At 40.8% G+C, this 13,961-nt stretch overlaps 2 protein-coding genes across 3 annotated transcripts; one reads left to right on the forward strand and one right to left on the reverse strand.

Moving 5' to 3' along the window:
* Window positions 1–70: 70 nt before the first annotated feature.
* TIMM8B (translocase of inner mitochondrial membrane 8 homolog B) lies at window positions 71–2,418 on the reverse strand. Its single transcript, XM_004427330.3, has 2 exons — window positions 2,275–2,418; window positions 71–469 (listed from the first exon to the last, which is right to left on the reverse strand). Exons 1-2 carry the CDS (start codon window positions 2,401–2,403, stop codon window positions 302–304), a joined length of 297 nt encoding a protein of 98 aa, XP_004427387.1. The 5' UTR covers window positions 2,404–2,418; the 3' UTR covers window positions 71–301.
* Window positions 2,419–2,440: 22 nt separating this feature from the next.
* SDHD (succinate dehydrogenase complex subunit D) lies at window positions 2,441–13,270 on the forward strand. Of its 2 annotated transcripts, XM_004427328.3 has the most exons (4): window positions 2,449–2,595; window positions 5,639–5,755; window positions 7,733–7,877; window positions 12,281–13,270. In XM_004427328.3, exons 1-4 carry the CDS (start codon window positions 2,544–2,546, stop codon window positions 12,444–12,446), a joined length of 480 nt encoding a protein of 159 aa, XP_004427385.1. In that variant the 5' UTR covers window positions 2,449–2,543; the 3' UTR covers window positions 12,447–13,270. The 2 variants fall into 2 exon arrangements, with proteins under 2 accessions (XP_087289822.1, XP_004427385.1); XM_087433696.1 differs by lacking the exon at window positions 7,733–7,877 and having other exon boundaries at window positions 2,441–2,595.
* The last annotated feature ends 691 nt before the right edge of the window (window positions 13,271–13,961 follow it).

Genomic DNA, 13,961 nt, shown 5'->3' on the forward strand with positions numbered 1-13,961 from the left:
TTTACTTCTAATGTTCCTGCCAATCAGAGATTTCTATATTAAATCCTAAAATGGGATTAAAAAAAGACAGTTGGAGAATTCACATTTATTGAATAACTGTTGTGATACAACATGGAATTTCTGAATTCCAAATAAATAAATTTCACTTTTTGAACATTTGATCTGTTACTTTTTCGTACCGACAGCCTTGGTTAATAGCCTGAAGTTGACCTGACAGTGGGTTGACAACCTTCCCCCACTGGCTTGCAATCTGCTTAATAACAAGTCCTTTGCTGCTTCTGTCATTCTCCCAGGAGCTGGCCTACTGCCCTCCTTTCTGCACAATCTGGGCAAACCGACTGGTGATAGCAAGAGTAGTGTCAATGAAGCGGTCCACACAGCTAGAGAGACAATTTTCAGTGCGAGAGTCTAAGCGATTCCCTGGCTTCTCCACACATTTATCCCAACATAGCTCCATGAAGTGATGCACCTAAGAGGAAAGAAAAATAGTTAACCATTGGGGTCTGCAGATAGGTCTGCCAATTTTCTTATTTCCTTCCCATTTTCCTCATTTTCTGTCACCTGACTAAACCATTCTTTCAATCAACAAACCATGGGCTCTCCTCTTGCCTCACTTTCTAATTTGTCACCAATATAGCCTAGATTCTCATCCCCATATTGCAACAATCTTTTATCCTCTCCTTTTGTTTTTCTCCTTTTTACTAATTAAAAAATATTTTGCATCAAGTCATCTCTCTATTTGCTTAACGCATCAATTTCTCTGTTAGCCACTCAGGGCACTCCCTTATTTAATCCCCAACCTATACTGTTTCAATGAGGTCCACACAAAGCGTACTCAACTTGACTCTTAATACTCCTGGAATGCCCTCCCTAAAGATTTCCCCATCCTTTAGAATAGTTCAAATTCTTACCTCCTTGAAGGCCAGTGTCTATTATTTTCTAACTGTGTCAAGTTCTTAATCTGTAAATTTTCAGGCAGGGTTAATACCTTCTTCTATATTCTCAAACTTGCACCAGTGTAAGCTGGGCAGGAAGGCATGGTACCAATTAATTCCCTCAAAGCACTGCACTCATCTCATTCTAAATCTATCCCTTGGAGAGTAGTTTTTTTTTTTTTTTTTTTGTGAGGAAGATCAGCCCTGAGCTAACATCCATGCTAATCCTCCTCTTTTTTTTTCTTTGCTGAGGAAGACCGGCTCTGAGCTAACATCTATTGCCAATCCTCCTTTTTCTTTCCCCAAAGCCCCAATAGATAGTTGTGTGTCACAGCTGCACATCCTTCTAGTTGCTGTATGTGGGATGCCGCCTCAGCATGGCCCGAGAAGCGGTGCGACAGTGCGCGCCAGGGATCTGAACCCGGGTGCCAGTAGTGGAGCACGCACTTAACCGCTAAGCCACAGGGCCGGCCCCATAGAGTAGTTCGTAAGTTTTTAACCTTTTGGGGGTAATGGACACATTTTGAGAATCCGATGAAGGTTATGGATCCACTCTCCCCCCAAAATGCACATACAGGCACAGAAAATGTCCACTTTCATAATGTTCAGGACCCTAAGATTTCTAACCAGGATTCTTGCTACTTTTCCTCCACGAACCACGAACCTCCCTAAAAAAAGGAGATAGAAAATAACCATTTACCGAAGGCTTACTATTTGGGAGGCTGGGTCCTAAGCATTCAGTCAATTAGCTCAAGATCATGCAGCTAGTAGAGGACCACGCTGGGGTTCCAACCATTCTTAAAGGGTTTCAAAACCCTTGTTCTAAACTAATCGTGGAGACTCAGTGTCTGCAGAGCCCATCTTTCCCTAATAACGGTCTACTGCTCTATCATTTTCAAATACATTATCGCATATGATCCTCCCAATCCAGTGAGGCAGCAGGCGACAACGAAACTAAGACTCACAGTGGGTGGATGTCTTGTCTAGGAACATGTGGCCTGCAAGAGGCAGAGGCAAGATTAGAACCCAGATCTTCCGAATGCCAGTCCAGAGAGCTCGCCGCCAACCTAAGCTCCCACGCCCTTGCGTCGCCCAAACCTTTGTTCTCTGCTTTACACCTTCTCTTTTCCCCACGCTGGGCTTGCTTAGCGGGCACCTGAGCATTACCAGTCACCAGCAGCAGGAGTGCCGTGACTCCTCTCTTTCGTGAGGGAAACCGGGGGTGGCAGGGACGGAGCATCAGGCTGCCGTACAGCGCCGCCACTGTGCAGAGCTCCGCGGGTGCCCGGGACCTGTACTTCACCCTCCTTTCTTTTCACCCTGGTCCCTGTCCCCGCACCTGTGCAGTGAACTGCGCCTTCTGCTGTTCAGCCGCCACCAGGCGCTGCAATTCCGCTTCGTCCGCCTCACGCAGATCCGCCATTCTTCGCGTCCGGATCGGGACCTTCCGTCGAGCGCGTGTGCGCATGCGCGGCGGGCGCGCGCCGAACCCGACTTCCGGTTCACGCAATGTTTTTCTTTTATTTGTTTTCTGCCACGGTCGCAGGGTGGGGGTTGTAGTATAATTGCTTCCGGGTTGCTGGATGACCTTGAGCCTTGAGGAGCGCGATGGCGATTCTCTGGAGGCTGAGTGTCCTCTGCGGTGCCCAAGGAGGCCGAGGTGAGGGGTCCTGGCGACCAGAGGTTCTTAGCGCAGTCTCTAGCCGGGAAGGGTATGCGCTGAGGAGTCGTTTGCTGGGTAGTGAGACCTCTTGAGTGGGGGAGTCCCCTTTCCTTTCCTTTGGCCGCTCTGGCTCCTTCCTGAACCACAGCAATGACCACCGTTGTGTACTGGCCCAGATGTTCACCCGAGCGTGTACCTCTCCTGCTCTGGGCTGGCGTGCTGATGGGGTAATCTGAAAAAGAGCTCCTTCTGGAAGTTACAGTCCTGCTGAGGCTATTCATAAGAGTTCTTTTTTTCTACTCATTCACTGTCCTTAGAATGCTCCCACCCTGAAACAGAAAACAATCTAAGTGCCAAAGCCTGGTCTGGCCCATTTCCTCTGAAGTTGGTGTAGGCGGGGTGATCAATTCGATAATCATTGAACTGGGTTATAGCAGGCACTGTAGTAAGATTGGGATACAAATGTGAGTAAAACATAGCTCCTTGCCCTCAAAGAGTTTTCATTTTTATTGGGAAAACACATATAAGCATAATTTAACATAAAGCAAAAACAGTTGTGCTGTACATATATTGTTACCCTAGTCCAGAGGAAGAATATATTTAGACCTATTTTGGAAGGATTACCTTGTCTTGGTTCCTGAAGGAGGTGTGCTTGATTTGAATCTTGAGGATAAGGAAAGCCATGGGAAGAAAGGCATTACTGTTAGAGTTACTGGGATGAGCAAAAGCAATGATGAAGGTGTAGAAACTGCTTGGTATGAGAAAAAACAAAACAAATCAGCTATTAGACTGTGAGCTCAAGTTGGGGATTGAGAGATGAATCTGTAAAGGTGAGCTGGAATCAAATAACGGAAGAACTTGTCTTGATAAGGAGTATGCGTTTTGCCTCGTATGAAGGGGAGCCGTTGAAAAATTTGACTTAGGTAACAGTGTGGTAGATGGCCATCAGATGGGGCAGGCGAAGACACAAGTCAGGCAGATGAGATAGCACACTGTTGTAGTAGTCTAGGTAAGGATGGTGAGGTCCTGAACTTGGAAAGTAGTACAAAAAAGATAAGATTGTCTCAAGAAATGTTAAGGAGTTACATCAATATGATTTGGCAGTTGATTGAATTTAGGGACAAAGTCCTACATGATTTCCAGATTTCTGGGTTAGAGTAAAGAGTGGCTGGGATGTAAATAAAGTATGGAACGTGCAAATGGGAGACAAGTTTGGATGAGAAAGTGAGTTAAAGGATGATTTTAGTTTTTGGCATGGTGAGTTTGAGGTCCATGTAGGATATCTCAGGAGAGAGGCCCAACATGCATTTAAACTTCTGAAACTGGGGAGATATCAGGGCTAGAGATACAGAATGAGGTGTCATCAGCTTGTAGGTAGTAGCAGCTGAGGGGACAAAATGGCCAGGGTTGAGTATAGGGAGTGAAGAGAGCAATGGGCAGATGACAGAATCCTGGGAAAACATTTAAGAGGGAATGTAGGGGCCGGCCCCGTGGCTTAGCGGTTAAGTGCACACGCTCCGCCACTGGCGGCCCGGGTTCGGATCCCGGGTGTGCACCGACGCACCGCTTCTCTGGCCATGCTGAGGCCACGTCCCACATACAGCAACTAGAAGGATGTGCAGCTATGACATACAACTATCTATTGGGGCTTTGGGGGAAAAATAAATAAATTAATTAATTTAAAAAAAAAAGAGTGAATGTAGGAGGGAACTGATATAGGATGGGCACAGAGTCAGAGGGAGAACTAGAAGAGAGTTCTGTCAGAGAAAAGAAGGGAAGAAAGGCTACCAATGCCAGGTGATGCAGAAAGGCCCAATAAGATGGAGACTGAACAGTACCAGTTGGATATGGCCACATGGAGACCATTGGTGACTTACCAAAGCAGCTTTGGTGGGGATAAAAACAAGTTTCAGAGTTGAAGAATGATAGGGAAGTGAGGAAGCTGAGGTGATTTAGACAACACTTTAAAGAAGCATGGTTGGAAAGGGAAGAAAGAGCAGGGCAAGAGTACATGGGCATTAGAGGACATAGGATCAAGGGAAGGGTTAAGTATATTACATCAGTCGAGGGAAAAGGACCAGTAGGAAGGAAGGAGAGATTAAAGGTGCAGAAGAGAAATTACCTTTTATTGAGTGCTTATAACATTCTGGGAATTATGCTGAGCACCTTGTATATATTATTTAATTTACAACAGAGTATTATGAAGTGCTATTACTTCATTTTACAAATGAGGACATTTAGGCTTAGAGAGCCTATTTAACTTAATTGCTCATCATCTGACGTCTAGTAAGTGGTGGAGTTGGGTAAACTTAAGTCTTGTCTATTTTTTAGCCAAGAGACAGGATCCCAAAGGGGACAGAAATGGATGGGTTCAGAGTACAAGTGGAGAACATTTTTTTTTTAATAATTTTATTTATTTATTTGTTTTTCCCCCAAAGTCCCAATAGATAGTTGTATGTCATAGCTGCACATCCTTCTAGTTGCTGTATGTGGGACGCGGTCTCAGCATGGCCAGAGAAGCGGTGCGTCGGTGCGCGCCCGGGATCCGAACCCGGGCCGCCAGCAGCGGAGGGCGTGCACTTAACCGCTAAGCCACGGGCCCAGCCCTAAGTGGAGAAATTAATCTTGAAAAGCAAGATGGTAATAGATGAACTTCCCAGACTAGGCTGAATTCCTTGAGGACAAAGACTTTGTCTTTTATCTCTCTTGCTCCACTGCAGAGCATAATCTTACATGTAGTGAATGTTGTTGGATGAATAGATGAGTAAATGGAAGAAGAAAGGAATGATAATTTACGTTTTAAAATTAGTAAAAGTGAAGCCTTTTTGCATAAGTGGTTCATTGATAGTTCAATCTTTCAATGGCTACTTAGTCTGACCTCACAGCAGCCCAATGAAATAGATGCTATCCTCATTTTACAGATGAGATGTTATCTCCTATTTGGGATTAAGTAGCTTGCTTGCCCATGATCATTTAGAAAGTCTGTCAATCCTGTTAAAGGAGAGGTGCTTATAATCCCCTTAAATGTCTCTTTCCTCAGCTCTGTTGCTCCGAACCCCGGTAGTCAGACCTGCTCTCGTCTCAGCATTTCTCCAGGACCGACCTACCCCAGGATGGTGTGGAACGCAGCACATTCACCTGTCACCCATCCGCCATTGTATGTTTTCTCCATTGGTGCTGCTTTCTGGGCTCTGGCCACCTTCATCTGGGCTAATTATCATGCCTTTGGCAGGACTTGCTGTCCATGGGGGGACCTCTTATATCCAACTCTGTCAAATGAAGACCTATCCTATACCTTTGGGCAGATAGTGCCAGCATTTAAAAATTTTAGTTTTTTAAAAAGAAAATAGCTCTGTAGGAAGAGTCTGTTTGATATAGTTTAGTCACTTTTATTTATTTAGCTAATGGAGAGGAGACAGATATGAATAATTTAGAATAGTAGACAATTTAAAAAGTCATGCATATTTATAGCTGTAATTGACTTGCTTATTTTTATTTAGGCTGATATTAAAATCATACTGCATTTCTTAGATGAATATTGTTTAGATATTATTAAAATTGGTCTTAGAAAATCTGTAGGTGAATAATCAGTTAACTCTATTTCCATTTTTTTTTTTTTTTGGTGAGGAGATCAGCCCTGTGCTAACATCTGCCAATCCTCCTCTTTTTTTTTTTTTTTTGCTGAGGAAGACTGGCCCTGGGCTAACATCCATGCCCATCTTCCTCCACTTTATATGGGACGCCGCCACAGCATGGCTTGCCAAGCAGTGCCTCAGCGCGTGCCTGGGATCCAAAGCAGCGAACCCTGGGCTGCTGCAGCGGAGTGCACGCACTTAACCGCTTGCGGCACCGGGCCGGCCCCGTCTCTATTTCCATTTTTAAAGTCTGGAAATATCAGTATTTTACAGAGATAAAGACTTCTCTTGATACTTAAGTCAACCAGTTAGATATAGTTGCATCTGAGTTATGAGAAATTAGGCAAGTGTAGTTTTTCTGCTTTTTAGAATTATTTTAGCTTTGAAAAGTTTTTGTTTCTGCATATCTTTGCTTAGTTCAATTAGATTTAGCAGAGTGGTTTTAACTTGGTGTGCATGGGACTGCAGGAAAGCCGCTGCTGTAGTATACATCCTTTTTAATGTATATGTCTGTGTGCATTTTTCCAGGAAGTAGCTCCATCCTTTTATTAGATTCCCAGTGGGGTCTGTAACCAAAAAGAGATGAAGACTCTCAAAGAAATGTTTAAAGCTCATTTTGTTTTCCACTTGTTTAGAGGAAGTTTTCGTGTTTCATATCTGTTTTGGGCTATTTATAAGTAATAGAACAGAAGGACCATGATCCTAAAAGTTGACATGGTTTAATTTTGTTTTGGGAGGCTTTTTTAATATTACCTTACTTCCAAAGATTAGAAGGTGTAAATAAAAGAGTAACATTTTAAAGGAATTCCTCAGGTGTCACTAACATATATATAAGGTGTCTGTCCATTACACTGAAGTCCAAGATTGGTAATTCTGCAAAGATACTTCATCTTCTTGCCTATAAGCAAAGTGGATCTGTCTTATTATCAGTATATGTAGGCGTTGAGAAAGCCTGTGCCACAAGACTTCAAACAAGGGAGATAGCACGTCTCTCAATTACCTTCTTAATCTTACCCTCTTTTTTTTTTTAAATTTTTTGTTTATTGCAGTAACATTGGTTTATAACATTGCATAAATTTCAGGTGTACATCATTATACTTCTATTTCTGCATAGATTACATCATGTTCACCACCAAAATACTAATTACGACCCATCACCACACACGTGTCGAATTATCCCTTTCACCCTCCTCCCTCCCCCCTTCCCCTCTGGTAACCACCAATCCAATCTCTGTCTCTGTGTGTTTGTTTATTGTTGTTATTATCTGCTACTTAACATGGATGGACATTGAGGGTATTATGCAAAGTGAAATAAGTCAGAGGGAGAAGGTCAAATACCATATGATTTCCTTAATCTTACCCTCTTTATGCTCAGAGTTGTCTTATATGCGTACTGTTTGCCATTCTGTCAGTTTGAGTTATTTTGTGGCAAATATTGAATGTGAGAGATGTGTGTTTCCCCCTTCAATTCTTATGAATCTTGTCCTTTTTTTCTGTAGCTGGTTCCAAGGCTGCATCTCTCCACTGGACTAGTGAGAGGGTTGTCAGTGTTTTGCTCCTGGGCCTACTTCCAGCTGCTTACTTGAATCCTTGTTCTGCGATGGACTACTCCCTGGCTGCGGCCCTCAGTCTCCATAGTCACTGGCAAGTACAGCAGTCCCTTCAGTATTGCATTGTCTGCTCAGTTTGTTTACTGTGAGCTTGTCTAATTGCATGTGAGGGAGAAGTTGACTGAGCTACTCAAGACCTGTAGAAAACTTTAAAATGTATATAAAATATTTATATGTCCAGATTTATGTATCTACCTGCCTATTCGACTTCTTCACTTCCATATCTAATAGGCATTTTGAATATAGCATGTTATAAAACTGAGTTCCTGATCTCCCCCAGATCTCTTTCTCTAGCACTCTTGCTCATCTGAATGAATGGCATTTCCCTTCTTCTGTTTGTTTAAGCCCCAAACCCCTTGATTCCAGTAGTAGTCTCCTAACTGGTCCCCATTCTGTCTGTTCGCAAAGCAGCAGCCCCAGTGATCCTGTTAAAATATTAAGTCAGGTCAAGACATTTCCCTTCTCAAAACCCTTTGTTGTCCCCTAATCTTACTCAAACTAAAAGTCAGAATTCTTACAGTGGTCTACAGATTCAATGTGGTCTGGCCCCATTTCTTCCCTATCTCCCAGTCCTCTCTCCCTCATTCACACTGGCTTCTGTGACATTTCTCGAATGTGCCCGGGCCACTCCAGCCCGGGCCACTCCAGGCCTCGGGGCTCTACTTTTAACTCTTCCCCCTGCCTGAAACTCTCTTTGTCTAGTTATACTTTGCTTATTCCCTCATTTCCTTCACATCTTAAATGTCACCTTCTCAGTGAAGCCTTCTGTAACCACTTATTCAAAATTGCAGTGTCCTTCCCAACATTCCTTATCCCTCCTCCTTGTTTTATTTTTCTCAGTAGCACTTATTACCTTCTAATATACTGTGTCGTCTATTTATTATTTTGTGTATTCCTTGTCTCACCTCACTGGAATGAGAGCTCAGATACAGAAAATCAGAAGACTCAAATCTATGGCTTAATGAATTATTATAAGGGTAGTACCACTGAGGTCAAGAAATAGAACTTTGCCACCTACTCCAGAAGCCTCTTTCTGTGTTCTGTCAGTTGTAACTGTTCAACATCCCCCCTCTGGGAACCATTATCCTGATTTTTATAGTAATCACTTCCTTACATTTCATCATAGTTTTGTTACCCAAATGTGCATCCCTATAGACTATAGTTCAGTCTTGCCCTTTTTAAAAAATGAAATATGATATGGATTTTTAACTGTTTTGTTTGCTGTTATATTTTTAGTGCCTGGAGCAGTACCTGACACATAACACTAAGTAAATATTTGTTAAAAGAATGAATTTCCAGTTTGTTTATTTTATCTAGCATAGTTTGTTAGATTTTCTAAGTTATTGAACCTTCTAGAAAGTTTGTAAATAACAGTTAGCTTCCTTGTTTGTTTTACGCTGTTTTGCAAGGACAGTATGAGACCATGGGTTGGGGAGGTGTTTTTGGATTGTTAGAACTGAAAGGACTAGGGGGAGTATCTTAACCATAATCTGTTATTTTACACATGTGGAAACTAAACCCCAGAGAGGTTAAGTGACTTGTCAGAATCATTTTCTAGCTAGTGTTAAAGGGGATTTTGCTTACCTAGTTTTTTGGAGTTGGTTAGGAGAATTACCCTTTAATCAGAAAGACCTTTCAAAATAAAGGATTCTAGTTGCATATGAAATATTAGATCACAAGTACAGTGATATTTCTCTAATATGTGTTTCTTGGAAGGAGAGCATCTAAATTAATGAAAAATCAGAATAAGAGATAATTCTAAAGTAATACATTTTTTATTACAATTGATTTCTCCTTCGGTTACCTCACTAATTTTCTCTTCTTTTTCACACACAAAAAAAGACTTGAAAGAGTTGTCTATAATTGTGCACTAGTTCCTTAGCATCTAATCTCTAATCCACATTAACTGGGCTTTATCCCAACTATTTAAATGAAGTCATTCTTACCAAAGTCACCAGAGATCTTCATTTTTCCACATTCAGTTGTCTATCTATGTCCTCTACTTACTTGAACTTTCAGCAGGATTCAACTTAATTGACCATTTCTTCCATAAATAATTTTTCTTTGACTTCCGAGATGCCACACTTACCTTGTTTTCTTCCACCTCACCAGCTGTACCTTTTCAGTCTCTTCTGCTAGCTCCTTCTCTTATCTGACCTCTGAATAACAAAGGTCTGAACCCCAGGCTCAGTCTTGGCTTTCTTAATTTCTCTATCTACACAGTTTCCTGAGGTGAGCTCAGATCTGACCTCTTTCCCCGAGCTGCAGACTTATATTTCTCGTTGTCTAACCAACATAATTCACTTGGATGTCTGATAGTCATCCTAAATGTAACATTGCCAAAATCACTCTTTTTTCCCCCAAATCTCTCTTGATTTCCCCTCGAAACTACCTCCTCCCCTCTTCTTACCTAACTCAATTAAATCTAGTTGCTCAAGCCAAAAATCCTAGGAGTCATTTTAGATATTTCTTTTTGTCTTATCCCATATCCAATCCATCAGCTTTTTCTGTTAGTTCTCCCCTCAAAACATATCTTATGGGCTGGCCTGGTGGCCTAGAGGTTAAGTTCATGCACTCCTCTTCAGTGGCCCGGGATTCACAGGTTTGGATCCCAGGCGTGGACCTACGTACCGCTTATCAAGCCATGCTGTGGCAGACATCCCACATAAAATAGAGGAAGATGGGCACAGGTGTTAGCACGGGGCCAGTCTTCCTCAGCAAAAGGAGGAGGATTGGCAACAGATGTTAGCTAATCTTCCTCACCAAAACAAACAGACAGACATAGCCTAGATGGACACTTCACGCTATCTGCCCTGTCACAGCCTAGGTTAAGCCAACAATCTTGCCTAGGCTACTTCAGTTGCCTTCTAACTAGTTTTCTGTTTCTATCCTTGTTCTCCTTCTCCTGCCTTCACTGTCTGTTTGCCACACTACAACCAGAGTGACCTTTTTAAAAAGTAAAATTACATTTATCCAAAGAAGATATACAAATGGCCAATAAGCACATGAAAAAATGCTCAACATTGTTTGTTATTAGAGAAATGCAAATCAAAACCACAATAAGATACTATTTCATACCTACAAGAATGGCTATAATGAAAAAGATGGATGTGGAGAAGTTGGAGTCCTCATGTAACTCAGTTGGGAATGTAAAACATTGCAGCCACTTTGGAAAACAGTTTGGCAGTTCCAACTAAAAGTTATAGAGTTACCATGTGACTGAATGATTCTGCTTTTAGGTGTATACCCCCCAAAATTGCAAACATATATCCCCACACAAAAACTTGTACAGTAATGTTCATAGCAGTATTATTTATAATAGTCAAAAAGTGAAACAATCCGGATGTCTATCAGCTGATGAATAGCTAAACAAAAGGTGCTATATTCTTACAAAGAAATATTATTTGGCCATACAAAGGATTGAAGTACTGATATTTGCCACAATATGGATGAACCTTGAAAACATGCTAAGTGAAAGAAACTCGGCACAAAAGGCCACATATTGTATGATTTCATTTATGTAAAATGTCCTGAATAGGCAAGTCCATTGAAACAGAAAACAAATTAGTGGTTGGGTAATGGGCTAGTGGATACAGGGTTTCTTTTGGGGATGATGAAAATGTTCTGGAATTAAATAGTGATAATGTTGCACAAACTCTGTGAATATACTAAAAGCCACTGAATTGTACAATTTAAAAGGGTTAATTTTATGGTATGTGAATTATATCTCAATAAAACTGTTATTAAAAAAGTAAAATTAGGTCATTCCCTGCTTAAAGCACATCCATGTTTCCCATTTTATTTCAAATGAAATTCAAACTCCTCCTTATCATGACCTTCAAGGCCCTGTGTTTTCGGCCCCTGCCATCTCATCTCCATGTTCTCCAGCCACACTAACCTTTTTACTATTCCTCAAAGATACCAAGGTCATTGTCACTTTAATTTGGAATATTCTTCTCATTCACATCATCCTTTCTAAAATATTTCTTTAGAGCACATATATACTTTTCCTTCTCCTTCACTAGAATGTGCTGTAAAGGGCAAGAATGCTGTCTTATTTGCTGTACTCACAACATCTGTGACAGATTCTGGCACATCATATCTGCGTAATAAATTCTTTTTAAATTAATGAAAAACTCAGTAGAGGGTTTGTTTTAGTCTGAAAAAAAAAAAACCCCAAGATTTTGTAAATAGAGTAGTAATTAGTTACTGTCTCTGATAGAAATGACTCTGGAAAATTGGATCTGAAGAATAGGAAGAAGTCTTTATTATATTAGTAGGAAACTCTTGATTCCTTCATTTTGGTTTATGATTCTTATAACCGTGAGTTGCGTTTTGAACCTGACAGATTATTTTTTTGCAGCCAAGTTATCTGTATAGCCCTCTAACTTCACTTTTGATTTTTCATTTGTATTGTGATTTTTTTTTTTTCTTTAGGGGCCTTGGACAAGTTGTTACTGACTATGTTCGAGGGGATGCATTGCAGAAAGCTACCAAGACAGGCCTTTTGGCGCTCTCAGCTTTAACCTTTGCTGGGCTTTGTTATTTCAACTATCATGATGTGGGCATTTGCAAGGCTGTTGCCATGCTGTGGAAGCTGTGACCTTTTTGACTTAATACCTTGAGAATTGATTGTACACCTCTTTGCCTCTGCTCTGTCATGCCATTCAACTCACAATAGGGAGGAAATAACAGATAGTCCATTGGTGAGACAAACCTGTTCTCCTAATCACCTGGTTATTTTTAGAATTTAATCTTTGAGGAAGAGGTTTGAGAAGAACTGTATCTAAGAAATTGTGAGACTGAGTTCCATATTCTGGCAACTTAAGGGGTTGTCTCCCAGCTTCCCCAAGACTCACATTATAACTAAACATTATATATGAGCTTTTGCCTTTTAATTTATCGAACTCTTAAAGGGAATTCACCTTTATTACTATCAATACCTGATCAAACTTCTCTATTTGTCCTGGGAATGATGGAGAAAGGGAAAGACTTTTAATTCGTAAGTAAAGACTTTGCAGAAAATTAGACAGTGTTTAATTTTGAAAACTTCTCCCTCTGTTCAGTTGATACCAGTTACTGATGGTTACATGTTCTAGGGAACCTTTAAAATTAGGAAATGCTGATATTTCACATTACTAATTTCTAAATCGTAGGAAAAAGAGCCTGGAGAGCTGAATTTAGAGAAGTTCCATGTAGCGAAGAGATCCCCTTATGGATGTATCAAAATATTGCAGATTCTAAACTGAGACTAAATCTTCAAATGTGTTTATTTTACTTGTCCTAAAATAATCTGTCCACAAATATAAACCTGTAAGTAATTGTTATTTTCCCACTATGGGAATCTCCAATGTGAAAATGTATTCTATGAAAATAAAGTTTTTTAAAAATAAAATGCTATATAATAAAAATGTATTCTTTTATGTATTAACTGTCACTAGTTTTATTCAATACTGAGTGTCTATTGCATCTACAGCACTAAAATAGGACCAAATGCTTAAATTTCCTTCTGGGGCTTAGCAGTGAGGTAAATCAGACACAAAGTACTGTAATACAAAAAAGATTTACAGGTTATTGCCAGAAATATACTGAGTATAAGTAATTTGGTATGAAGAGAGTGTTTAGTAGGAATTAGAATTAGGTGCAAATTATGATTTTCTGTGAATGCCAGCCTTTGGAGTTCAAATTATATTCCGTGTGCAGTTAAGTATGGTCTAAGGGGTGAGTGTAAGGTATGATGGGTTTTTTTTCCTAGCAACAGAGGAACTAGGACTTTTTGCGTTTCACTCACTGAGGACCTTACGGGGCAGTTGAAGCAAACTATCGAAGGGGAGCTGGCTGGAAGGGTAAGTGTGTTCATGAATGTCTGTACTAGCGTTTGAAGCTAAGCTCCCCTTAATGTGCTTATGGCCTTGTAGGAGATTCAGATGTGTATTAAGTGTTTAGGAAGAGGTGATTAATTCTGTTTTGGGGTGAGTTAAAGGTTTCAAAAGGGAGTGATGCCTGAATAGCAGCGGTTTACCAAGGAGTGGTGGTGGTGGGCCAGTCTGCCCTGGCAGGGAGGAGTATTTTATTACTGACACTGTTTAGAATGGCTGGTTCATGATGATGATAAAAA

This window comes from Ceratotherium simum, chromosome 7, assembly GCF_057802395.1.
Source record: "Ceratotherium simum simum isolate JZ-2026a chromosome 7, ASM5780239v1, whole genome shotgun sequence".
Taxonomy (NCBI): Eukaryota; Metazoa; Chordata; class Mammalia; order Perissodactyla; family Rhinocerotidae; genus Ceratotherium; species Ceratotherium simum.